The sequence below is a fragment of the Protobothrops mucrosquamatus genome, unplaced genomic scaffold (genome assembly GCF_001527695.2).
Source record: "Protobothrops mucrosquamatus isolate PMUCROS unplaced genomic scaffold, P.Mucros_1.0 scaffold3800, whole genome shotgun sequence".
NCBI lineage: Eukaryota > Metazoa > Chordata > Lepidosauria > Squamata > Viperidae > Protobothrops > Protobothrops mucrosquamatus.
Genome location: NW_015389753.1, coordinates 147638 through 175606, shown reverse-complemented (window position 1 = coordinate 175606; position 27969 = coordinate 147638). Strand labels below are relative to the sequence as shown.

The following is a 27969-nucleotide window of genomic DNA, read 5'->3' as shown; positions in this document are numbered from 1 at the left end:
CTTCTTAGGCCACAAGGTAGCAATATCAAGCCAATGGGAACTCATATACCTTCAATATATCATTTGCTATCCAGCAAGCTTCCTGTACCATGTTTTTTTTTAATAACTATTTTAAGTATTTTTTTAAAAAACTGAATAGAAAGTTAACTTGTTCCAAAATAAAACATTTTGCAACAATACTGTTGGGACCCTCAGTAATCCCACTGGTATAGTGGGGCTAATACATCTTTTTGTCAGTTTCCATTAGAATGTTGTATGATCAAAACTTCACTTAATGTTATTTATTTCTTTTGCATTATAAGGTTTTAATTGAAATACCTAAATAATAATTTGGTAGCCAAATTATTTCTGTAGGGGATTTTTTAAAATAAATATTTTAATTGTCTAGCAAAAGTTTTGTAAAATGGCTGTTTTAGATCACTAAAACAAGAGATTGTTTCATAGACCTATTGTTGTACTGCCTTAGTTTTACATGAATAGTTGTTTGTACAAAATAGCCCTCATTTGAGAAATAGAAAGTGACTACACCAGATAGAAAATATGACGAGCATTAGGACAAAGTTATTAACAAATTAAATGTTACTGCAAAATTGACATTTTGACTGATACAAACTTAATGCATTCCTTTTATTGTAGAGTATTATTTAGAAAAATTGATGATGGGCATTTGTTTCAAATTTACAGATTGTCCCAGAACACCCGATACACCAAATAGTGATCCTCGCTTTCCTACTAACAACAGATTAATTGCCTTAAAGAAACAGTTAAATATAGAATTGAAAGTAAAGCAAGGAGCAGAAAATATGATTCAAATGTATTCGAATGGTCCATCAAAGGTAAGACTTATTAGCTCACACAATTAATAAGGTTTTCAGATGAGGGATTTAAAACTTTACAATCAAGATAGACAATATAAATAGATCCATACCAGAGTAATGGATAATTTCCTATCCTGTTGCTAATTACAAATAATTCATGTTTGAATTCAGTATACACTGTTTAATTTTCATGTTGTTACATGAAAATGTTACAGGTTGTTACATTTTGAATATCTGGCATTACAGAGTGGCCATTTGGGAAGATATAGAAATCATTATATGCTATGTTTAAAAGTCAATTTCTAAGCATATCAGATATTTTGTTGGTATCTATTTGTACCAAGGGGAGTTTCTGCTTCTTTTGACAGGATGTGCTAGCCGTAGATCATCTAGGGTTATGATACCATTTCCACATCCTTCAGTAATGTGCTCTGATAACATTACCAGTAAATCATATTTGGAAGTATTGTTTCTATACCAAACCATGGAATGGTGTTTATCAGCAATCATAAATAGGAATTTGGTTTTGGCATGTAGAGCATGAACTACAGAAATGTAGATTTCTACAATAGAATCGAATGGATTACAGTGACAGAGAGTTGACAGTTTGAATTGCTTCTTGATGGTTCACTGACCTTTCTGAAAATCAATTTGTAGCTTTCCAGACACTTTCAGTTATATGTTAAATTACATTGTTAATCTTGCTGCTGAGCTACTTAGAAGAAAACTTCTTCAAGTCCTTTCCATTACCTTCCATTTTTAAACTGTATGTGTATGTGTTGTGTGACAGAAAGAGAAAGAGTAGGTTTTTTAAGATTTTTTTTCTTCATTTGTATAAATGCTCTCAGTATTATATACTATAAATAAATGCTAACAGTATTCTAGTAAAAATCCTGACTTTCTTTTTGGTTCTGTCTCTTAGAGGCTGCATTATTCTATTTGCTGTAGTGCTCTAATTTCTACATTAGTTTAGATGAAATAAAAATAATAAAAGAAATTTAAACAACAAGGGTGTATTTGATGCCTATGCCCAATGCATCCAAAATTTAAATAAAATGTATTGGTAGTCATTGCACATTAGTTTTCAAACCACAATGATTTCTGAATCTTGTTTAGTTTGTCAGAATTCATATTCTGAAAATATAGCGTGAATTGTACTTGAAACTCATCGGGGAATTCAAATTTTAGTATCACATAACTGTTTTTTTCTTTTTCTTTTTTCTTTTTAGGATAGAAAACTGCTTGCAACAGCTCAACAGATGCTTCAGGACAGCAAGACAAAAATTGAAGTTATAAGGATGCAGATTCTTCAAGCAGTGCAGACTAATGAATTGGCTTTTGATAATGGTGAAACATTAGAGAGAAAACCTTTCACTAAAACCTTTCTAGAATCTTCTAACACAAAACTCTCACCGGAACTTTTTAAAAAGTCCCACACTACTACAAGGCCAGATCAATGCTCAAGTCAGCCTTTCTCTTCCCCCATTAGTCTAGGAATCTGTACTACAGTTTAACATAAGATATTCTGAAAAGGCTCATTAACCCAGGCTCCTGTATTCTTCTTCTACAAGTGGTTTACAAACATGGGTATGCACACAACGCCTTGAGCAACTCGTATCTTCCTGCCTGTTTTGACTCCCATGTGGCTCATGTCAAATCCCTAATGTTGTCATATGAATCCCATTTTTGTAGGACTGTCTCTGGACTGCTCAGAACTCTCTGTGTGTACTTACTCCTCATTCTGGATAAAGTTTATACAGAATATATTATTATGGGGGGGGAATTCCTCTTATGAGTGTAAGCTTTCCATACATGCCTCATTAACAGTTTAAATCAGTGGTTCTCAACCTTTTTAATGCCGCGACCCCAACCGGTCGTAAGTCGAGGACTAAACCGGTCGTAAGTCGAGGACTAAACCAGTCGTAAGTCAAGGACTTTCCCTGCCCGGGAGCGCCGCACATGCGTGGTTCCGCCCCCTGCGCCGGCTGAGGCATAGCTGGCAAGCGGCAGAGACGGAGCAGGCCAACCACCAGCTGGCCCAGCTCAAGGGAGGTAAGGCACCCGCTGGAAAAGGGGGAAAAAAATGGCAGACAGCCTTGCTTGGCGACCCCCGTGAAATGGTCGATCGACCCCAAATGGGGTCGCGACCCATAGGTTGAGAACCGCTGGTTTAAATGTTCTTATTTATATTATTTGTTATTTACTAAACAAACTTATATAGCTGCCAGAAGAAACTGGGCAATGAACAGAATAGAACTACAATACAGTAAAAAAAAAAACAAGTCATTTAAAATAAACAATATTGAAGGTCCAGTAAAACGTGCATTCTTCCACCAGCCACTCCCTGCCAGGTCCATTAGTCTCCTGGCCCAAGTGCCTGGTGGAAAAAACAAGTCTGAAAGCCAACAGGGTCAGGGTGATATATCTCCAGGGCAAGGCTGTTCGATAAAGCAAGTGCCATGACAGAAAGCATGCTTCTGAGGCCTCCAGGATCTGAAGTATGCCCAGCCTGCCAGATCTAGTAGGATAAGCAGAAACCATTGGGCTGTCCCACAAGTAACTCTCCCCCATTCCAAGTGAGAGTTTAAAAGGTATACGTGCCTAGTACATTTGGATGTCATGTGACAAATCCCATCAATCAGTAGGCTTGGGTAAGAGTGCTATCGGCTTGCTACTGTTTCTCCTAGATGAGTCGATGCTATGAGTAAACCTATTTAAACTAGCCTAGGAAAGATGGGCTAATAACACTGCTAAAAGCTTTCTGAACACTCTAAATCCTTTTTATACATCGCATGTCAAAGATGATTTCCATCTGTTGCAGCCAGCTGAATCGAGACAGGTGTGAATTACTGAAAAAGCAACGCCATTGTATATTGTTATCACTAAATAGACAGGCATAACTAAAGGGCCAAGAATAGAAACTAAGAAGGAATAAAGACACAAGTTTTTGTTAAACAAAGGGAACTGAAAGGTCATTAGTTTATGCTAGATATAAACAATTGCTAGGAGATGGAGACAGAAAAAGTAGAAGATAGGGAGTTGTCAAAAAAAAAACAAAAAAAAAGCAGTTTATCCAGTTTAGAAACTGGGAGACCGTGAATTCTAGTCCTGCCTTAGGCACAAAGGCAGATGAGTAACCTGGGACCAGTCACTCTCAACCCTAGGAAGAAGGAGGCAGTGGCAAACCACTTCCGAAATCTTGCCAAGAAAAATGCAGAGACTTGTCCAGGCAGTCACCAGGAATCAGTACTGACTCAAAGGCACACGCACACACAAAAGGATATTATCCCGTGCTCGTATAGTTATCCCATAGCGTGCAGGTAAAGAGGTCTCTCCTGTTCAAATGTATAGGTGTTTGTCTGCATGTGAAACCCCTTCATGTACTTTGTAACATTTAGAAAATAAATGCAGTGGATGTCTGCCCCCACCAAGATGGATTTTTAAAGTTGTTTTAGTTGGCATTTGCTCTGCCATGAATCTGCTGGCAAGTAAAATACCCATATTCAAAAAAATCTTGATGGACTTTTGTTAATGTGTAGCTGAATGTCACATTAAGCTCTACAGCAGTGGTTCTCAACCTGTGGGTCGGGACCCCATTTGGGGTCGATCGACCATTTCATGGGGGTCGCCAAGCAAGGCTGTCTGCCATTTTTTTGTCCGCCATTTTTTTCCCTTTTCCAGCAGGTGCCTTACCTCCCTTGGGCTGGGCCAGCTGGTGGTCGGCCTGCTCCATCTCTGTCACTTGCCAGCTATGCCTCGGCCGGCGCAGGGGGTGTAACCACGCATGCGCGGCGCTCTCGGGCAGGGAAAGTCCTCGACTTACGACCGGTTTAGTCCTTGACTTACGACCAGTTGGGGTCGCGGCATTAAAAAGGTTGAGAACCACTGCTCTACAGAGCTTAGAGAGCCGTCCCTTGAGTGCTTAGTTCACTTCATTTATCTGTCAATCCATCCAGTTTTATATGGCTGGTTAGTAAATCTGTATTAGACCTATAAAGCAGAAGCCATGGGATTGGGTTCAACTTGGACAAGATAACAGATTTGGCATCACAACACAAACTCTTCTTTTGGATGCACATGCAACATTGGCATGCATACAAAAGAGGGCAGACTTGCCTGCTTTAATGCCCTCGCTCCCCAGGAAGATAACGCGAGCTGTAATACATCTATTCAATGTTTTCTCAGTTTTGTGCCAATATTCTGGCTAGTGTAACATACTGTGCTAATAGTTTGATATACTAGTTAGTACTAATTTTTGTTTATTTTTGTATGTATAGCAAAGCCTGTGATAAGCCCACTTGAGCTTCGGATGGAAGAATTGCGACATCATTTTAGGATAGAATATGCGGTGGCAGAAGGAGCCAAAAACGTTATGAAGTTGTTCGGCTCTGGAAAAGTTACCGACAGAAAAGCTCTTTCAGAGGTAATTTTTATGTAATAAGTGAAATTTGAATGCTATCATGTTAAAAGAGTTTTCCCTAATTGATTCTTTTTTTTCTCTTGTTTCACTGAATAAGGCTCAAGCAAGGTTTAATGAATCAAGCCAGAAGCTGGATCTCTTGAAGTATTCATTAGAACAAAGACTAAATGAACTCCCTAAAAACCATCCCAAAAGCAGTATTATTATAGAAGAACTTTCACTTGTTTCCTCACCAACACTAAGTCCACGGCAAAGTATGATATCCACACAAAATCAGTACAGTACACTGTCCAAACCAGCAGCTTTAACAGGTTGGTTGGGGCAGTAATAGCTACATATTTTGTGTGCTTGAAAATATTTGTTGCATTAAAAAGAGACATTGCAGTTTTGTACATTTGGATGTTTTAAAATATAAATGGGCGTAGTTAAATAATAGTTAAATATGTATTATCTCTGCAGTGGCTATTTTTGGCCAAGTTCTTGTTTGCATTAATTGCATCATAAGCAAGCATTTCAGCTGCTTGACTAAATTCAGACTTTTAAAGGTGGGAATATTGCTTATGAAGACTATCGGTGAAGGGGAAATTTTTATTTTAATACAGTGGTCTCTACGTATTTTCATTATGGGACCCAGCCAATGAAACAGTCATTATCTGATAAGCTAAAGAATTGCATTGTGTAGCTTGCTAGAATCTGCAACTCTAGTTATTGCCTAAAGGATTCTAATTCAGAATGTTTTGAATCATTTATTTAATGCATCTAATTTCTGGAATGTTTTAAAAAGTTTTTGTATCATTATTCCTTATATTAGAAAGAATCGCAGTGAAATCTGGACATAACCTCATAGCCATTCAGTTCTGATGAGAATTTAGGTTTTTCCCTAAAACATTAAAACTTAATAAAATGAAGAGAATTTTAAACAGGCAGTGCATAACACTGTATCTCTCATTTACTTGTGCTAATGTGTTTTTAGATTAAAGTAATTAAATATAAAAAATTAAGAGTAGGCATTACAGAAGAAAAACTCTCTGCACGAGGGTTATGAAATTTGAGACACTGTAGTCCAACAGTTCCCCTCGACAGTCTGTGCGTGCTTCTGTAATTGCAGCATTTCATAAAGGAAATAAATTCCAAGGTATCTTGTATGCTTAATGAAGATCTTAAATATATCCCTGCAGACTTTATTTGCTAACTTGAAGCAGGTGTTGAATAAAAACTCTGATCTTAAAATGTTGTTTACTAAATTATTTAATAAACAACCAAATTAGAAGCAGTAGCACAGCTGTTAGCTTATATTTCCCAAAATGACTTTAGTTTTTAAACTAAAGTTGTAGCAGGGATTGTTGATTCTCTGAATGTGCCTGAGTATTGTTTCTGTGTGCTCTCAAATACACAACAATACATTGATCAGCACAGGTTAAATGTATGGAATCCCATTTTATCATTTCTGTCCATTATTATAGAATTACTAGATTGAGATTATGCAAAGATGGAATATAAATTGTTTATTAACATTCTATAACTTGCTGTGTTGACACAAGTTTAGCAAGAACAGTCATAAAAGTTCATGTCAGGTAAGCCCATTATGAATGCATATTAAAATTACTGGGACTTGCATCAGTAGCTAAATTCAGTTGATTTCAGTGGGTTTATTCTAATTTTGGATTCTTCTGGTTAAAGCTTATAAATTTAAAAGCTTTTATACTGCCCCATAAATATGAAGTTTACAGAGTATTAAGATTCCTATCCACACAGAATGACGTTAATGATGCTGGTGCCATTTATCAATTGCTTGTACTTGCTTAAGCTGGTGTTTTACCAATGATATGAGTTAAGACAATCTGATCTCATTTTAGGTACTCTGGAAGTTAGGCTTATGGGTTGCCAAGATATCCTGGAAAATGTCCCTGGTAGATCAAAAGCAACGTCCTTCACTCTACCTGGATGGAGTCCAAGTGAAGCCAGATCATCTTTCATGAGTCGAACAAGTAAAAGTAAAAGTGGCAGTTGTCGAAACCTCCTGAAAACAGATGATTTATCCAGTTCAGTACCCTTTTAATGTTTTTTTTCTTCATTTTCAGAAACACTTCTGTGAAATCTCTTAGGAAAAGTAACTATATGTAAACATGAACTCAATTTAATCGTACATTTGATCATGATTGTGTTTTAAGGTTGTGCAGTAGCTTCGGTTTGAAAGTTAAAAAGCACGTAGAAGCGCCCATTGCACAACTGCTGTGATTGTCTGCAGCTATGCCCTTTTCTGGATTCTGGATTCATTCGCTAGCCGAATGATTCTAGGGAAAGAAATATTTGGTTTAGGGAGTTTTGTACCCCTGGCTCTTCAAATCCCTTGATTATTCTTATAATTAAAGCTGCCCTTCTGAACGTTCGTAGTTGTTCGCAACCACATGGTCAGATAAATGTAAGTCCAATAATAATATAATACACAAAACATAATGAATTAATAATCAGTAAAATCCAGTTTGAGATGTCTTGGCAATCAATCCCAAAGTTCCTCCCAAAGAATTTAGTCTTTGCTGCCCTTTAGAAGGCCATAATCGAGGGGACTAGCCTAGCTTTTAGAGAGAGGCTATTCTACAGTATAAGTGCCATGAATTGAAAAAAGAGTGATTTCTCAGTCACCTTAGATAGAGCTACAAAAATGCAAAAATTTGCATTGAGTGGAGGGTAATCTTCTTTCTTACTCTTAGGTTTTCCTTCTAGAAAAGTAGGAGGGCTTTTTCCTTCTCAACTCTTATACTGAAAAACAATCTTCCATTAAAAAAAGAAATGAAAGAGCAGTGGCAGAAACCATTTGTCTATCTTGCTTAGGAGAATTTTCCCACTTTTTTTTCTTCTTCTGACTTTGCAAACTGGACCAGGAGGCATTTTGACCATGATGGTAGGCTCTCCAGAACACCTCATGATCACACCAGAGTTTACAGAATCTGGAGTGTGGCAGCCTGCATAAGATGCCACAAATAACGTGAGACAAGCCCATGGAAGGCATGGACTCTTATGTCTTGGTCCCAAGGTATTGAAATCGCCCAACCCCCAAAAGCATATTTTGGGGTCTTCGATACCAGCCCAGAGACCAGATCAAGGAGCCCAGAAAGGGAACTAGTTGGGTGACAGTGTAGCTAATTCACCAGAAATGTACCCAGGCTGTTCCCACATCCTGTGCCCTTAGGTCAGTGATGGCAAACCTTTTAGAGAGCAAGTGCCAAACTGCAACCCAAGACCCACTTATGTATCATTGGGTGCCGGGTGGGCGTGGCCCATTGGGTGGGCATGGCCCATTGGGTGGGCGTGGCTGCAGTGGTAACGGTAGACTGGGTGGGACTAAAAAGTTCAATCAATCAATTCCAACTTTGCGAGATCTTTTTTTTCCGCGAGAAGTTGAAATTGATTGATTGATTGAACCTTTTTTTTTTTGCACACGGCAGCCGAGGCCTAAAGTGAAAAGGTTTTATAAAACCCAGCTGAAGGCCTAGGACTGGGGCAACGGCGCGCGTGCCCACAGAGAGGGCTCTGAGTGCCGCCTCTGGCACGCGTGCCATAGGTTCGCCACCACGGCCTTAGGCCTTCATATTCAAACCACTGCCATAGTATATTCATGCAGACTGGTGTCTTGAGCAATTGTTTCTATCGACTCATGATTTTTTTTTTTATTATATAATCCCAAAAGTACTATTTCAAGAATCACCACTGGTAATAATCTTCATTTTTTAAAATAGGTTGGGTGATGTCCTCTCTACAGTTGGCCATGCCGGCTGGAGTTATAGTTCAGTGCAGTGATGTGCAAAATATTCCAGGAAACACAGGATATTTATTTATTTCTCTGGAGCATGCCTGTCTGACTGTTCTAGGCTGGCCGTTTTGTGGAAGTAATGTTTCTGGGATATAAATCTAGCCCTCTATTCAAATTTTGGTACATGTCTAGTATAGTACAAAACCATCATGAAAGAAAAACAATGTTGCTCCCAAAATGGAATGTTTTGTATATTCTTAATTTGATGATGCCTGAAGGGCGGAAAGTTCTCTTTTCTGTTGGGAGCCTGTGATTGGGATATTGCAACTAATAAAGCATAGGCCGCCACAGAAATATTGGAACAGTTCAGCTAAAATTGGATTTTAAAATGTAATGAATGAGAAAATGAATTATATTTCCCCGTTGATTCAAAATACGTATTGATTGAACCCTCCATGATTGATGAAATTAATAGCATAAAATCCAAGTGCTTTTTTTTTTACAACTCCCTCACTGCTGTCTTCTTTTCCCACCTCATAATGATAATATTGCAAGAGAGGGGTAATAATCTGGACTCATACCTATGCCCCGGTATATAGAATTGCTTGCCAAGAGTCCCAGCATTCACGATACAAATGTAGAAATTGTAGGGTACACAAGGTAGTCTTTGACTTACGACCACAGTTGGGACCAGGAATGTCATTGTAAGTGGGTGCAATCATAAAGTGAGTCATCGCACAGCTTCAACAACTTATGATGGCAATCCCCATTGTAATTAACTGAGAATCATGGGTTGTTAAACAATTATCCATCCCGATCCAAGCCATTCCAGTTTGGTCCCTCAGAGCCCCAAGTCTCAGTAAGGCAAGGGACTACTTCCAACTACCGCTGTCTCTCCCCACCCCCATCTCTACCTTTTAGCTTCCTGCACCCTGGGTCAGCGGGCAGGCCCAGAACCAGATGCAGATCTGCGGCTGCTTGCCATACCCCAGAAACTACAGGCACAGCAAGGCACCCATTGCTGCTGACAGGCAAACTTCTCACCTCCTATGTGTGCCTTCTGTTCTTTAACATTGGGCTGGAAAACATTATTTTACAGCACCTCGGCCATTATCCTTCAATCAGATGAGTTTAAAATTAACTTTGGCACCCCTTGATTTTTCTTACTCCTCACATCGAGGACTTTCACTTCCTGGTGCATTGCACCTGGCCTCCAGCCTGCCTCTTCATCCGCTGTGAAGTTGTATCTGGAAGTCAGGAAAACAAGTGCGACAATAGGCGAGAGAAGCATGTTGGAGATGCCCTGCCAAAATCCCTCTGGCCTCCAATTTGCTTGCAAGGGGCAGGCTAATCTCTAGCCATCCTCCATCTCCTCCACTTCCCGATCACTTTGTAATCCCGATCCGGAACTGATCTTTATGAGTAGGGAAAGGAGAGGGCCAGAGGTGAGGATGCCCCTGTTTCTGGGGCTGCTGGCTGACCCACAAGGCAAAGGGCAGGGTGGCCAAGGGCAGAGAAGGGGAAGGTGGGCAGGTGAGAAGATTTGGAGCACCCCCGGCAATCCTGAGTTCTGGGGGCCTGCACAAGCACCCAGGTTTTGTTCACCCACGGGGGAGCATTGCAATGGCTGAATTTCAAGCGTGGCTCGTAAGTCCCATTTTTCAGCACTGGCGTGTAACCTCAGACGGTTGCTGAACAAATGATTCTAGGTGGAGGACTATCAGTATATGGAGACACAAGGAGCCAACGTTTTATCTTTCTTTCTAGGAAAGGTTGAGAGAAAAAGGAAATGAGCTGTGGTTTCTTCTACTGAGAGAAGGGGAAAAAACGCAGTGCCATAGTTTGGAAAGCATTTGAGCTTTGCACACAGTGACTTTGAACATTCACACTGAGAATTTTCGTCCGCCATTATTGCTGTAGGTTAACCTAAACGAAGATTGTAATTACTCTTCAGACTAAGTAGAATTTTGTGCTTTGCTTATATATTTTTTGAACATATTTTAACCGTTTTCAAGTTATTCCTCATTATCAGGGCTGCTTCTGTTAACTGTTTTTGGAATGCCGTCTTAACCTTCTAAACTGAATTTATTTAATTTGCTTACAGATGAAATCTGTGCTGTTTTGAAATTGGACAACACTGTTGTCGATCAAACTAGCTGGAAGCCTATTTCCAATCAGTCCTGGGACCAGAAATTTACGCTGGAACTAGACAGAGTAAGGACCTCTTTAATAAGTTTACCAGGATTGCCAGTTGAGCAAATTGTTGCACATGCCTAGAGAGAAATTCTGACTTGGAATGTAGCTCCCTTTTCCTGAACGGAAGAGAACATTCTAGCCTTCCCTCTCCCTGAAACAAGGACGAAAATTCCATGAGCAGAAGCCCATTCCAGCCATACATCTTTAGTATTCTGCATCACTATGCTCGTAGCATTTGCAACACATCATTTTTAAGTGCTTAGCTTCTTGTGATATTAGGTAAAGTCCTGTAGTAAAAACATATAGAGGATTTGAGAGATGTTTTAACTAATTGTATGTACTGTTGTAAATCAGTTGCAACTGTTGAAACAATTTGTTCTTGGGGTGAAGTTAAAATGTTATATAATGTAGATCAGACATGTCAAACGCAAGGCCCGGGGGCCGGATGTGGCCTGCGAAGTGGTTTCATGTGGCCCGCAAAGCCATACTGGAAACAGTGAGAGAACGGCCCCCGCTGCCTTGGCCCAGGCCGGTCGGGAGCCAATGTACAATTTTGTGATGGCCATCTATGCTGAAACGCATTCAGTCTTAGCTCCACAAGGCCGTCTGGAAACATCAAGGGACCGGCCCCTGCCGCATTGGCCCCGCCCCCTGGGTGCATGCTGGGGAGGTGTCACTGTGAGGAATGAAGAAATGCACCATGCCTAGGCACATGCACCGGTCCCACCTCCTTTGGCCAGAGACTCTCAGATCTGTCCCACTCCTGCCCAGGCCCCCACAGGCACCCTTGACGCAAACGATGTAGAGCTGGCCCTGTCTACCCAGTAGGCCACACCCACTCCATCCACACCTACCCAGTAGGCCGCACCCACCCTGGCCACACCCACCCAGCCCCCTAAGGGCAATCGCAATGCTGATGCGGCCCTCAATGAAATTTGAGTTTGACACCCCTGATATAGATCATACGTTTGGCAGAAGAAAATTTCACAAGAAATTTTAGTGACCGGTTTATATATTTTTTAAAATACAGAGTATGCTTTTGGCATATAGAGATTTAAAAAAAAAAACTTATTTTATTTGATGAAGTCAGGAAATAGATTTCCTGAAACAGAGACAAAAAGATCAAGTTCTTTGACGATGAAAATAATTTTTCATATCTAGTCAATCAAACAATCCTAAAATAAACAACCTCTTGCCCTGCCAAAGTCTGCCGGCCAATCTGTGTAAGACAGTGAAAGGCAACTGACATTTGGCATGTTTGCAGAGGCTCTTCTCAATATGATTTTTTAGCTTTGCTCATATATACTTAAATCTACTCCAAATGCATGTATGGGGTATGAGTTCAGGGCAGGAAGTTTTTAAAAAAAAATAATAATAATAATAGAAAATAACATTGAACTGTATGTTAAAATCTCCCTTAAGTTTTTATTTTCTCTTATGTGGAAGAGATCTGAGTAGCAACTATGTTGAACATTCAAATCATTCAAATTAGATTGACAAATAATATGACCCAATCTGTATATAAAGAGGCCTTGGGCCCTTTGAGGTCATGAGAAATGGCTCTACATGTTACATAATGGGATACAGTATCTGTGATGGGAGGGAAGGGTTTGAGAGGTAGAAGAATGGAAAGAGCAGCAAACTGAAATGTAGCTATCCTCTATCCTTGCATCTTGTTTAGTATGCCTACACACGTGTTATTAGTCTTCACTGTAAGATAAACTGTTGCTTTTGGAATTAATATAGAGTAGTTTACATTTATCCGGCATTAGGACTGCGGATCATAAATTATTCTAGTCTAGCCTTCCACGTGCCAACCCAGCTTTTATAGGTTCGAGTTTTTTGTGTTAGTTATTTTTAAAGAGTCTCAAACATTTTGAGAATTGCAGAAATAATATCCTTTACATCTTAATTATGACTGATTCAATACACAGAAGCAACAAAAGATTCCTTTCTAGTCTCTGATGATTCTCAGTCACAGCGTTGGAATTTTTTATCACATTGCTGGCCATTCATTTCATGGATATAACTTCTGAGCCAGTTTATGCAGTGCTGCACTAGCTTGGAAGCAGCAGGTAAATAAATGAATTAATTAGATCATGTGGGCAGAAAAGAAAGGTGGTTTCTTCCATTGTTGAAGCCATCTATTCCAGAGCTAGGGTGATTCTGGTGTAAGAATATTTCCAGCTAGGTCTGCTCAAATCTGGTAAATATAAAAACCGAACCTGTGTTTGTTTCTTATTATTCTTCAGTCGCGTGAGTTAGAGATTTCTGTTTATTGGCGTGATTGGAGATCTTTGTGTGCCGTGAAATTTCTGAGATTAGAAGACTTCTTGGATAATCAGCGACATGGAATGTGTCTGTATCTTGAACCTCAGGGTACTTTGTTTGCAGAGGTAAGGGCAATTATTTTTAGTAAATATTCAAGTCTTGTGAAATCCTGTTTCCAAAAAGTATTACATCTGCCTTCTAAAACCTATTGCCTGAATTGCAGGTTACGTTTTTTAATCCTGTTATTGAAAGGAGACCAAAACTTCAGAGACAAAAGAAAATTTTCTCCAAGCAACAAGGTGAGGTGTTTTTTATAGCTTTAGCACTTGGTCCTAGGATTAATAAAAATGGATGCTTATATGTCAATGTTTCATGTAAAGATAATTCTTCACAATTTGTCAACAAGGCTTTAATAAGAAAGCACGAAAGAAAGAAAATAGGAAATAACGGCATGCACAGCTTATCCATCACAAGTAATAAACGAATGAATATATGAATTCTCATTTAGTTATAGCTTTTGGTGATAAATAAAGAAATTACTTAGGCTTTGTTTTCTTTATCCACAGGCAAAACATTTCTCAGAGCTCCGCAAATGAATATTAATATCGCCACTTGGGGAAGGTTGGTGAGAAGAGCTATTCCAACAGTAAATCATACTGGGACCTTCAGCCCTCAGGCCTCTGTGCCCTCTACAGTATCAGTAGCTGATGCTCACATTTCTGGATTAGGCTCACCAACCAGGTAAGTGAATGGCTAAAATAAAGGGACAAATTTCAAGTGTTAGAAGTTCCTGTGAAACATTTGCAATGTAAAAAAGAACCAGATGCTTATCACTGGGATTTTTTTTTATTTTTTAAATTGAATTGTGTAGAATTCTGCTCATAAGGTCAACAGGCTTACAGTGAACTTTTTCTTCCCCCTCCCCCCAAGTGATTCCCCTGTAGGTAAATTGGTGTTTGAACTTGACCCTGAACCCACCTGTCCTCCACGTGTATCGTCTCTTGGAGAAATCAGTGAACCTTCACCTGAACCAAAGTCTCCACCTACTCCCACTCAGGCAAGGCTCCTCATTGAGAATTCTGTTGCCTTTTCTTTGCTTGATTGTTGTGAGCTGCCCAGGATTGTTGAGAATTGGGGCAGCTTACAAGTTCAATAAATTATTGCCGTTGTTTTAATAATGTTTAATTTACTATGTATTTTTTAAAAAAATACAACCTTAAAATAGAATATGATGGATGAATATTCTTTTTTTTTGTGGTCATTTTGAGCAATGTGTTTAGGGGTCGGAGCATTGGATGCAAATTGGTGCGGTCCATGCTCAAGACCCTTGTTGCCCATTGAACTCAGACAGACGGAGCTTTTATTTCAGTCATTGACCAATAAAAATACAGTAAATAAAATGAACAACACATAGCTGTCCCTTAACAACCAGAACTATAAGCAACCATTTGTGGGAGAACTTTACACATAATGTAGCAAAAATTTACTACTCTCGGAGAAATAAATTTATCTTTATTATTTAATAGATAGAGCAGATAAAGGCTACCAGAGTGCCCCAGAAATTTAAATAAAAGAGGTGTAATCAACTAGCGGCAAACGTCCCAATAGACCTCTCAGTACAGAAAAACATGGGCTATGGTTTCTAGGGCACCCATGTCACAAGGCAATATCGGGTTTCAGATGGGTTTTTTTCCTATATTTCCTTTCCAGGACAGCTGTGCCAAGCTCGTATTTTTTGTAATTTGCACAAAAGCTGATCATTTTCTGTCTGCTAAGCCAACTTCATGGGTTTGGTATCGAGAGGATTAAATTAGTAGAGGTCCCCAAGTATGCCACACTGATCTCTCACAGAAAAAGGAAGAATATAAATAAATTAAATAAATTCATGGGTCTTGGTGTTTGAAAAAGTGTAATCATGAAGCTGTTGTTTCCTATAAATGACTGCTTAAATAACTGCTTTTCCATGTTTCCTTCCCTTATAATTTAGCTGGTTGCTTGATTAAATCTGTATTGCACCTCTGTGTGTGTGTATTCACTTCATAATGAAGACCCTTTAAAAATCTAGTCAGATAAAAATAGATGCCAGCCATGTTGGAAGAATGTTCCAATATGTAGAAAGCAGCACTGAGAATGTTCAGATGCATATTTTTGTGGTGGTCCAGATATGGGAAGAGAGAGACAGTCGAGTCTCCCATAAAAGTCTACATAATATTTTAAAAGATGGCTAAAAGAAGCTTATAAATAACAACAGGCCCAGTCATTCATCGCTATAGTAATGTTCTTTCAATATATGGCCATAAAAGAGAAGCTTCCATAATGGAGAAATACTTCATAGTTTTTCTTCTTTGTATACAGTACATGTGAATAAGAGATAGATATAGATTTAACATAGATATGGATATAGATGTATTTAGGTTTGTAGGTTAGATATGTATAGGTTTGTATGTAGGTTTGGGGAGCTTTCTAGATTGCCTTAAACTTTTCCTGTTTTGGGATCTGGTTAACTTTCTAAGTTTTATAGAAGCGTAGAAATGTAGCAAAAGTAGTTTTTATAGATGATTTTTCAAATTATGCCTCTGAAAAAACTACAACTCTGGTTCTACTTTTCTAAATTAAGCACACTTCTCAAATTTCTGGCATATTTTTTAATCTTTCTTTCTTTTTTATTTGTTTCTCAAATTTTCACAGGATGTGGAAGCATTTGATTTTGAGAATGACAAAAATAATTTTGTTCCAAAATTTCAACCAGAAATTATTTGTGAGACTCAGATTTCAAATTCCGATACTGAGTATAAACAAATACCTGAAGATAGAAGGTAAGCTGCTATTTTGCTTTTATATGACTATAGCTTCATGCTGAATACGGCTATGCAAAAAATTGTGCCTTGCAGATACATTGATGGGAGCCTTCCCAGAGAATGCAAACTGCTTTGCCTTAGGATTCTCAAGGAGGGCTGGATTCTCATTTTTTTTTTTTTTGTTAAATTTGTGTATTTCAGAATACAACAGAGGTTTCAGTTTAGTTTACAAGATTTCCGATGTTGTGCTGTTCTGGGTAGAGGACATTTTGGAAAGGTACCTGTGAGAACTAAAATTACAATTTTGTGTATTTGACATAACGTACTTCTGTATCTGCATAGCTATGCTTGAGGCCTACTTGATTTTAGTATGTTTAGAGAATCTGTGTGTGAATTTGTGTCCATTTAAAAATAATTATAAATCTAAATGAAATATTAAACCAATAAGATTTTTTTAAACAATAAAAAAACGCTGTTTTGTATTTCAGGTCCTATTGGCTGAGTATAAAAACACTAATGAAATGTTTGCTATTAAAGCCTTAAAAAAAGGAGATATTGTTGCTCGAGATGAAGTAGACAGGTTGGTATAAAGGAGAGTAATAATTAAATATGAATATCTTTTTAATTGTCTGAGTTTTAAGTTGTTATTCAGAAACAGACTGGAATTGGGGGTGACCAGTGAAACGGTAAGATTTGTGGATGATGCAGATAATAAGAAATTATAGCAAACGGTTCCAAAGGATTTTTCTAAATTTATGTGAATTCGCACTGAAAAGATAAAGTTCATTGTATAAAATGACATACGGTAAGAAAAAAACCCCAACCCTAACTTAAAAGATTTTCCTGCGGAGTTGAACACTTCAGTTAAAAATATTGATCCAGTTTGTGACTACTATGAAAAAGGCATCCTGAGATTCGTTATTAAAAAATAACGTTAAATTGTCGATATTATAGTCAGTTTATGCAAATCTATGGACAAAGCACATTTGGAATAAAGTTTTATTTTATTCATACCTTTAGTCATCACACATTTAAAAAATACTGTAGACTGAAATAAATTGTGGAAAAAGATAATTTAAAAAATTGAGTATATAGAATACCTCACTGCAGTGTTTAGGTTTCATTAACTTAGAAAAATGCAAGTACATAAACAATTGAGTTAAATAAAAAGTAGTGCGCTCTGGGAAGAAAGAATTTTTCCTTTTTTCTTATTACTACAATCAAGTTGAATGATCAGATAAGAGGATAAGGGCTAATGTTGAATTGGTTGTTAGAACATTTGCTGATAATCGCCCATTTGGACAGTTTTAAAAGCAGAAGAATTCAGGGTAGAGAAGATTAATGACTGTTAATGATGACAACTAGGTATTCTATCCAGTATTAGAACCAATGGGATTTGCATTCTGGCCTTCTATGAATAAAAAAACATGCTGGAACATGCTGGTCAATTGGTCTCCATTGGTTCCTTTTACTATAGGAGTGGCTAAACAAACATGTTGGATGACTTTATGAAACAAGCACTAAAGTTAGTATTACTTGTACATCCAGGCTCCTTTTATATTATCAGGAGGATCACATGAAGCTCTAATAATACTTTACAAACAAACATGAAAGTTCAGAAAATCTAAAAAGGGGTTAATACTTTTTTATAGAATTGTATATATGTATTTATAGTGTAATATATACACTATTCACAATTGTATGGTGTATATATTTTTGTATTTTTTATATGGTGTGAACTGATGTGACCTCGAACCCATTATTTGTAACATGCATATTTGACAATATGTCTAACAGAACTTAATTGCAAATAACTGTAGGATGAGAGTGTAAAGTAAACTAAGCATGTGTCAACAGGAAATGGCATCAATCTGTTATTGTGTTAATAGCTGTTTACCTCATTTTCTCAGTATGTACAACATGAGTATATATCGTCCTCTTCCAGGAACACAAATTTAATATTTATTTGGATCACTATGGAAATTCTATGAGCCTGAATGGCTCCTTTCTATAGATTATTTACATGTATACTTACATATGTCTGTTATACTGAATGTAGTGTAATGTAATGTAGTGTAGCACAGTATGTAATTAAAATATAGTATAATTTCTGCTTTATTTGTTTCTGTCTGTTGGAACCATGACAATAATAATATAATATAATATAAATATATATAATCTAAGTTTCTGCATTTACTTTTCAAGTATCTTTTTGCCTAGGAATTACAGCTTTTTGATTTACCTGGGAATCGACATCTAAAAGGCATTAGGTGTATAATTATTATACAATAAGCCTCTAAGGGCTGTTTTTGGGAAGCTCGATATAATTATGTCATTTATTTCAACCATGTGTTTTTGATCTTTTATATAAGGTTACATGCATTGATCTTCTTTTTTTCCTTCTAACTTCTTTTTCTGATATACTAAAGATAAAATAAGTCACATTACTTTTTTTCTTTCTTTCTGCTCTCAGTCTCATGTGCGAAAAGCGAATTTTTGAAACTGTGAACAATGTAAGACACCCGTTTTTGGTGAACCTCTTCGCCTGTTTTCAAACCAAAGATCACGTGTGCTTTGTAATGGAATACGCTGCTGGCGGGGATCTCATGATGCACATACACACTGATGTCTTTTCTGAACCCAGAGCAGTGTAAGTTTTGAGCCTTCGTACCATCTCCAATATCTTGTAAATTAATCGACTTTTGGAACTTCCTAATGAGAATGCTGAGAACTAGTGAGAACATGACTTTGACTTAACTGTGTTTAGATTAGAAGACACCTCACTCTTCTGAAGTTAGTTTCAGTCAGTAATGATCAGCTGTAACTTCAATGAAGGCATCTCATTTGTAATTACAATGAGAGATGTCCTATGAGTTTGATGTTTTTACAGTTTTAATGCTTTTTACTGTTTTTATTGTTTTAAAATGTTTGCAATATAAGTTTTGAATTGTGAGCTGCCCAGAATCGTTTGCTGAGATAGGCAGCTATATAAATCAAATATAGATAGTCCTCGACTTAAAACAGTCCATTTAGTGACCATTCGACGTTATAACAGCACTGAAAAAAGTGACTTATGACCGTTTTTAGTACTTCCAATCATTGCAGTATCCCCATGGGTAAGTGATCAAAATTTAGATGTTTGGCAACAGGCATGTATTTATGACAGTTGCAGTGTCCCAAAGTCATGTGATCCCTTTTGCGACCTTCTGACAAGCAAAATCAATGGGGAAGCCAGATTCACTTAACAACAGTGTTACAAACTTAACAACTGTGACAAGAAAGGTCGTAAAAAGGCACAGAACTCACTTAAAAACTGTCTTGCTTAGCAACAGAAACTTTGGGTTCAAATGTGGTCTTAAGTTGAGGACTACCTGTAAATAAATAAATAAATAAATATGTCCTGTTAGCATGATAAATATGTGTAATGTCATAAACTTTCAAGGCCTGATCAGATAATTCCAAGTAAACACACGTAAAAGGAATTGGGACTTTGCTCATTAATTTTACTTCCAGGATCCTACACGGTTCCCATTTCCATTGTGCAAAGTGATAGAACTATTTCCATTAAATATTTTAGGGCCTATTTTTGTTAATTTAACCTGTGTTTTTTACATTTGTATTTGACTTTTGTTTAAAAAAAAATATTAGCCAACTTGACTATCCACTAGATTAGGCAGTATTTATTATCTGGCAAAGTTAACATGATCCTTGGGGCATAAAGCCTGAACAAAAGGAACTTTTTACTTCCTGGAATAAAATAACTGTTGACGATTGCCTTTGGGTGGTGACAGGTTTCTAGAGCTTAAAAAACAAAAATAATTTCACACGGTTGGGTTAGAAATTATCAGATTTAAGCTTGTGGGGTCTGTTTTGTCCTCTACTAGAATCCTTAGTTCCACCCATCAGAGGAGGTCCTTAGCTTTAAAAAGCTAAATTTTCATGACAAGTGAAGTGGAACATTGGACTTACAATGCAAGTTCCTTTATTTCAGTTGAGAGAAGGTGCCTGAAATGTGGGTAGCTTCTGCTACTTTCTCTGATTGGGAAGACAGAACGTTTAGTAACAATCCCTGTTGAAATATAGACATTTACAGAATACAATCTGTAGACAAATGAAAGCATAGCATGACTATGGCTATCACAACAAGCTTGTTAAGCAGTATTTTGAGAATCGTGTTTTATTTACTTACTTACTTACTTACCTATTTATATTTATTGGACACCTACCCCCAGTGGACTCTTGAGCAGCATACAGAACTCATAAAACAGCTAAAATCAACAGGTAGTGCAGACTTACATGCCCTAATAACATAAGCCACAAAACACAACATGGCCACTGAGCAAATAATAAACTTCAGCCCCACGAAAGAGGCTGCCATCCTTAACCTTTGTTCCAGAGGCTGAGGGCTGCAAGAGGGAAGGCATGCTTCCCAGGTCCCACAAAATATCAGTGTTTAATGAAGCAAACCTGGAATACACCCATTCTGCTGAAAATACTGGTTGGGCTGAAAAGAGATAAATGGTCTCTCAGATGCTCAGGCCCTGTGTCGTACAGAGCCTTATAGGTATTTACCAGCACCTTGATTTGCACTCAGAAGGCAACTGGCAACTGGTGCAGCTCAGGTAGCAGTGGTGACACATGGGCACACCAAGCGGCATCCGTTGCTGCTCACACTGTTGCCTTTTGAACCAGCGGTAGCTTCTTAAGTGTTCTTCAAGTGGAAGTTGTGTCCTAATAACATAGAATTCTACTTCTAACTTAGGCACATAGCCAGCTAGGTGACCTTAGGCCAGTTATGCTTCCTCGGGCTTTGGAAGCAGGCAATGGCAAACTACTTCTGAAAGTTTGCCAATAAAACTGCAGGGACTTCTCCAGACAGTTGCCAGGAGTCAATACTGACTCAAAAGGCACCCCCAAAAAAGAAAAGATAATAAAATACATAGCAAGACAATAACATGCATAAATACCATATGCCATTGCAAGAATCTATTCTGATGTTTCCTCATTTATCAGGCTTTAATCCCTAGGTCAGTAGTGGCGAACCTATGGCACTAGTGCCAGAGGCAGGACTCGGAGCCCTCTCTGTGGGCACGCACACTGTCGGCCCAGCCCCGCCTCCCCTGTAGCCCCCTCTTCCCCTCCGGAGAAGAGTCACCCCCGGGTGCGGTCCGTGCGGAGCTGTATAGCCAAGCACATGGCAGCTGGGCAGCAGATGATGCTGCAGGGTGCGAGTGGAGGGCGTGGCCACCATGGCGCTGCAGAGCCACCTGTGGCATGCCGTAGATGGCCCTGAGGGTGGGCGGGGTGAGGGCGGAGTAGGGCGGGAGCGGACGTAGCGGGGGCAGGCCAGTTTTTGGGCACTCGGTCTCTAAAAGGTTCGCCATCACTGCCCTAGGACCACAAAGGACAAGCCATCTTTCTTTGGGTCTTCTATTAATAGAAGGATATTTTTTCTTTGAGAAACATTAACAAGTTATATTGCTCTTTCTCAGTCAATAGTTTCACCTACCTTCAAGGAAGGCAAGGAGGCAATTCCCTTAGACAAGAATCAGGATGGGACCTGAATTTGTGAGTCCAAAATTTCCACAGCAAGCATAATGGAAATGTGCCCCAATTGACAGACAGCATTTCCTTGCATGGGAATCTCCTGATATTGGAAGGATGGCTACATTGATAGCTTCTCCAAAGAGGTCTGGAACATAGAAGACACACCCCAGTCAGTTCATGGCTGCTCCTTCATCTTTTGAGCACTGGGAGTCAGGGAAAAAAAAGACTCCTACTCTACTCTCACATGGATGGCGTGATTTGGGTCTCAACTGTTAACAGTTATTCTTTGCAATAGTGTAAATAAATGTGCAAAATTGATGAGCACTGAAACATTGTACTTCTCTCTAAACAGATTTTATGCTGCATGTGTAGTTCTTGGCCTGCAATATTTACATGAACACAGGATAGTTTACAGGTAAGTATTTGAAAAATGTAGCATTCCACTTCATTTTATGTCCCGCTGCGTGTGTGAATCTGGCTTAAAAACTGCTGTCATTATGATTAATAAAATTGTTCCTTGTCTTTGCTAGAAGAAATTAATGCTATTGGATATTTGTACATTATTAAGATCTGTTCAGATTGGGGGGAAAAGGAAACATTGAGAATTAGTACATCTTTGCAAGTGGTACTTTCTCTAAAGTAGCCTTCAGCAGATTGGGTAACTTCCAGATGTGCAGACTTTAGTCAGTATGGCTATTGCTGCAAATTCTAAGATTCTCCGTTCCATAGGTCAGGCACCCAGCCTGGGGACGGCAGGCACTATAGCTTAGCAATTACATAGTTGGGTTGTTTTTGTTGTTTTACTAATGTTCTTTAACTTTTATTTCTTTTGGTAGAGATCTAAAGCTGGATAACCTGTTGCTGGATACTGAAGGCTTTGTTAAAATAGCTGACTTTGGTCTCTGCAAAGAAGGCAAGTTTTTTTTTTTTTTTAATGGCTGATAATACTTCCTCTACTACTCAAACATGTTGTGGGGATTGCAGATAGCAACTTTTCCCACCAGCAGGAAGTTGATAAGAACGGAATGTGTTTCAGGCAGTCCTCAATTACAGTAACTGGGACCAGCAACCTCTGTTGCTAAGTGACACAGTCAAAAAGTGTGATGCCATGTAGCTGCACTGTTTTATGACAGCAATTGCAACAGCGCCAATTGCTGTTGTTAAGTGACTTCCATGTGATGGTCAGGTGTGATGTCACGTGACTGCTTTCCCCATGACTCGGCTTGTAGGAAGCCAGCAATGAAGCAGCAAATGGCAATCACATGGGGTGCTGCCAAAGCTACAGTTATGCAGATGGGTTCTAAGTCTCCTTATTTTCCTTATCAGTGCCGTCATAAGTTTGATCGCTGAAGAAGTGGTTGTGTTGCGTTGTTAAACGAGGATTACCTGTATTTTGGATAGGTGTGCTCTGTGAATGTGCAGAATGAAGATGTTGGATAAAATCCTACGTCTCACTTTGTGTGTCCTTGATATGATAATTGCCACATTGATATGAGCAAGCCACAATCTCCATAGCAGGAGGAGTATCTATAGAGATGCTTTATGGATGGTGGCATTGGCTAAGTGTGCAGTATTAAAGCTTTAAACTTCAGAAAAATGTGCCTTGCTCGTAAGTGGAGAGTTTTTTTCTTCATCCTCCAGTTTCCTTTGCTCTATTCTTCAGAGCAATAGTTTAGCAGCTCTCAGTATGATTCAGGAAACTGAAATTGAGAGTTATAAATAGAAGTCCCTTAAATTTAGCAGTGCCTCCTTAAAAGCTACTTTGTATGTCCATAACATTCTACTGTATCAAATGTTATTTTATTTTCCTAGGATAGAGATGGTGGGAAAACAAGGCACAATTCAAATACATTATTTAAAAATCTGTTGTTTGTAAACCATTGACTCAGACGTTAAATTCAAATTTTTGAATTCATATTTGGATTCAAATTGTCTTTACCATTCAGAAGCATCTAAATCTGTATCTCAGTTGCCCCAATTGCCACTTAAACTGTTTATTTAGGATTCTTGCGCTGCAAGGTGACTATAAAAAAATATTTGGGGGCAATGGAAAAATAGTTCAGTGATTTCATATGAAAAATTTGTGTGACTGCACATTCATGAATACCATTTCACCAATTAAATTAAAAATGGTGAATTTGGCCAGGTTTTTTTTTTAACAGATTTGAAGATCAGGTATGATCCAGATTCAACACTTTGAATTGAAACATTAAATTGACTTCATTAAACATATATAGACCATCACATTGATTTGACTGTCTAAACGGAATTGACAACATAAATCAAATTTGAGTCAGTCTGTACAACCCTGACAGATATATATCTAAATCTTTGTGTAATTTGTGTAATCATTGCAGGAATGGGATTTGGTGACAGGACAAGTACATTCTGTGGCACTCCAGAATTTCTTGCTCCAGAAGTGTTGACAGAAACATCTTATACAAGAGCTGTAGATTGGTGGGGTCTTGGTGTACTCATCTATGAAATGCTGGTTGGTGAGGTAAGCTTCACAAAATGTATGGAAGTGTTAATTGCACATTGTTCTGTAAACATAGAATGCCTTCTTCAGAGAACAACTCCTTATGTCTGAATGCATGGTGTAGTAGATATTCTGCAAGTTTGGCCCTGGTCTCTCCCCCATTTGAGCTTTCCTCAAGTGAATGCCTTAATGCAGACATGTCAAACACAAGGCCCGGGGGCCGGATGCGGCCCGCGAAGTGGTTTCATGTGGCCCGCGAAGCCATCCTGGAAACAGTGAGGGAACGGCCCCCGCTGCCTTGGCCCTTGCCCAGGCCAGCCGGGAGCCAATGTACAATTTTGTGGTGGCCATCTATGCTGAAACGTATTCAGTCTTAGCTCCACAAGGCCGTCTGGAAACGGCTTGGTGCCGCAGGTGCTCGAGGGCCAGTCTGGGCATTTGACCTCTGCTGCCCAGGGCTCCGGGCAGCCCGCAACACCATCCAGCACACCCCTGCATGGCCTGAGAGGAACAGTGAGGCTCCTTCAGTGGACCATGCCTTGGCACTTGCCCTGGTCCCACCCCCTTCTGCCAGAGACCCTCAGATCTGTCCCACTCTTGCCCAGGCCCCCACAGGCACCCTTGACGTGAACGATGTAGAGCTGGCCACGCCCATCCAGTAGGCCACACCCTGTCCATGCCCACCCAATAGGCCACATTCACCCTGGCCACACCCACCCGGCCCCCCGAGGGCAACCACAATGCTGATGCAGCCCTCAATGAAATTTGAGTTTGACACCCCTGCCTTAATGGACTTGATGTTTCACCATCTTTTCAGTACTGGTTTACTTTAAGTTTGATTTAATAATGCTGCTTGGGACAGGAAGAGAATGACAGATATCAGATACACACTCGCTCAATGCTACATGTATTATTTTAATATATAAAAAAAGGCTTTGAATTACCATTTCTAAGAAGCATTTTTTTTTCCAGTCTCCCTTCCCAGGAGACGATGAAGAAGAAGTTTTTGACAGTATTGTAAATGATGAAGTAAGATATCCTCGATTCCTGTCTACAGAAGCTATCTCAGTAATGAGACGGGTAAGACTATATTTCTGAAATAGATACTGTAACATGAAAGTATGATTTAACTAGTACTAATAACAGCTTACCTCGTCACAGTGCCATTGAATAGAAGTGCTGAATACTTGGCCTTTAATTTAATGGTAGGCATGATATAACTGAGAATTTAGGAGGACATTCCCCTCACTTTAACATGTTTTCCCAAAATAAGACGTGTCCCAAAAGTAAGACCTAGCTTGATTTTTACACGTGCGCCTAATATAAGCCCTAGTTAAGACCCCGCCCACTCGGTCCCACTGTCTGGTTGCACGAGGTGGAGTGAGGCGCTTACTTCAGGACTGCCGCAGCCAGGCCTCCCACGTCCCAACATTTGCCTCACAGCAGCGGCACCAACATGGCCACTGCCGGCCCATTCTGCGGCCGCTCGCGCATATCACCCCTGGCTTCCATTTTGCCAGCAGAGGCCTTCAGGAAAGGACTCTGTAGCCCAGAACAGAGCTCCGGATTGACACATGCACTGCCCCCTGGCTTCCATTTCGCTGGCAGAGGCCTTCAGCGTCAACCTGGAGCTCTGTTCTGGGCTGCAAAGGCCTTTTCTGAAGGCCTCTGCCAGCAAAACAGAGGTCAGGGGGGGAGGCGCGCATGTTAATCTGGAGCTCTGTTCTGGGCTGCAGAGGACTTTCCTGAAAGCCTCTGCCGGCAAAACGGAGGCCGGGAACAATGTGCAAGTCAACCGAGACCTCTGTTCTGGGCTGCAGAGGCTGGCAAAATGGAGGCCGAGGGCAACGCGCATGAGTGGCGGCAAGTGATCGCAGAAGAAGTGGGCCAGTGATTGCCACGCACAGTCCTGCTGGACAGGGTTGTCGGGGCCACCACTGTGAGGCGAGACTGGGGGGGGGAAAGACATCCCCCGAAAATAAGATCTAATGGCTCTTTTGGAGGCAAAAAAAATAAGACCGGGTCTTATTATTGGGGAAACACGGTATCAATGGACTTTGGTGAGGTACTGTTATGCAAGTAGAAATGCAACCAGAGGCTTGCTAATAGTTAAGGACTAAACCCTGAACGTATACAAAATAATAGAAAATTGATAGAAATCTAATAGTAAATTAGATTTCTAGTTAAATGCATGAGGGCAAATGAAATTGGAACCTTAATGAGCAATGGCCTTATTCTGTTTATCTTGCTTAAGTTGTATTTATAAATTGAGGGATCTTCAGGACAATGTTTCTAACTGCCTAATTGTGTAGCCCTGATTCACTATTCTCCTCAATTGAAATACGAACAAAAGTATTAATAAAAACGAAACTTGGTTTGACTACTTTTTAGAAAAGCAGCTTGTTTCCTATGGTAGTGTCTCTATCCAGACTATGACTCTGTACTTGACTTGTTTGGAGTAGTTTCATACTACTATAGATAGAAAAGAATGACCCGACTTTATTTCTGATATTGTTTTCAGCTTCTGAGGAGAAATCCAGAGCGTCGCCTTGGTGCTGGCGAAAAAGATGCTGAAGATGTCAAAAAGCATCACTTTTTTCGGGTGAGTGCCATCTCTCAAGCATGGTTACAATGTAACAATAGCCAGAAGCACAACACTTAACTGGTGCTCTTTTTACAGTTAATTGACTGGAATGCGTTGCTGGCCAAGAAAGTGAAGCCTCCTTTTGTCCCAGTCATAAGAGGAAGAGAAGATGTCAGCAATTTCGATGATGAATTTACCTCAGAAGCGCCTATTCTCACTCCACCTCGGGAGCCTCGGATACTTTTGGAAGATCAGCAGGAAATGTTCAGGGACTTCGACTACATTGCTGATTGGTGTTAAATCTTTTAGTCACTGTGAAAATTCCAGCTGATGTGCTCCCCAGGACAACTTTCTCCCATCGCCCTAAGAAGACCATTCTTTGAATCACTCTCTCTCTCCTGCCTGTAGCTTCTGATTTTTAAATCATATGAAGATTTTAAACAGTACTGTTTTTAATACAGAGGAGGCATGGCCTCTCTTTTGTATATCTTTTTTGTTTCTTTCTAACCTTGAGCACTGGAAAGCAATTTTATGCAGCTCTTGAAGCTGATTCAGTGGGTGCGGGCTGTTTTCCACATTCACATGGGCACCCTTGTGTACTGTATCTTTATTCTTCCAGAGAAGAAAGCATCACAAAACCACCTGCCTTACAAAGTGGGACCACAAATGGATACTAAGCTACCGTAGATCAATCACCTGCCCGAGTTTTAAAGAAAGAAAACAAAAACTGTTGATCCTTTTCAGGAAAATGATCGTCCCCCAAGATGGTAGAACTCAAGACTGTCAAGCACGCTAGTGACTTGATTTCTCAAAATAATGTGTATTACAAACTAATGCCTTGTTTAACAAACTCTATGGTATTTATTAGTGAGGAGATGCTTCAAAACCTTACCTATGTGAAAGCAGCATCAGTGCTTCCATTTGCAGAAAAAAAAAATGACTGGTCCTAAAGGTTTACCAAAGTCACTTGCTAAACAAATGTGTTTGCCTTTAAATTTTGTTAAACACTGTTCAGAAATAACCAGCAAATATGAAGAATGTAATGAATGTCTTTCTAGTCTTAACCAGGAATACTCCTAAATGTATGAATTTCCCTGAAATACAC

General features: G+C 39.3%; 1 protein-coding gene across 1 annotated transcript; it reads left to right on the top strand.

Annotated features, from left to right (window-relative positions):
• The first annotated feature begins 656 nt into the window (after positions 1-656).
• PKN2 (protein kinase N2) lies at positions 657-27590 on the top strand. The gene is made up of 20 exons (XM_015827568.1): positions 657-836; positions 2048-2165; positions 5096-5241; positions 5336-5549; positions 7095-7280; positions 11094-11203; positions 13438-13581; positions 13680-13755; positions 14023-14197; positions 14387-14513; positions 16145-16272; positions 16456-16531; positions 16743-16834; positions 18728-18904; positions 22154-22216; positions 22638-22714; positions 24159-24301; positions 25253-25360; positions 26802-26882; positions 26961-27590. The coding sequence occupies exons 1-20, from the start codon at positions 657-659 to the stop codon at positions 27162-27164; spliced, it is 2625 nt and encodes an 874-aa protein (XP_015683054.1). The 3' UTR covers positions 27165-27590.
• Positions 27591-27969: the final 379 nt, after the last annotated feature.

Coding starts and splice junctions, on each gene's coding strand:
- PKN2 (XM_015827568.1), top strand. CDS start 657: ATGATGGGCATTTGTTTCAAATTTACAGATTGTCCCAGAACACCCGAT. Junction 13,582..13,679: donor AGGGTACTTTGTTTGCAGAG/GTAAGGGCAATT, acceptor CCTGAATTGCAG/GTTACGTTTTTTAATCCTGT. Junction 18,905..22,153: donor TTTTCTGAACCCAGAGCAGT/GTAAGTTTTGAG, acceptor CTCTCTAAACAG/ATTTTATGCTGCATGTGTAG.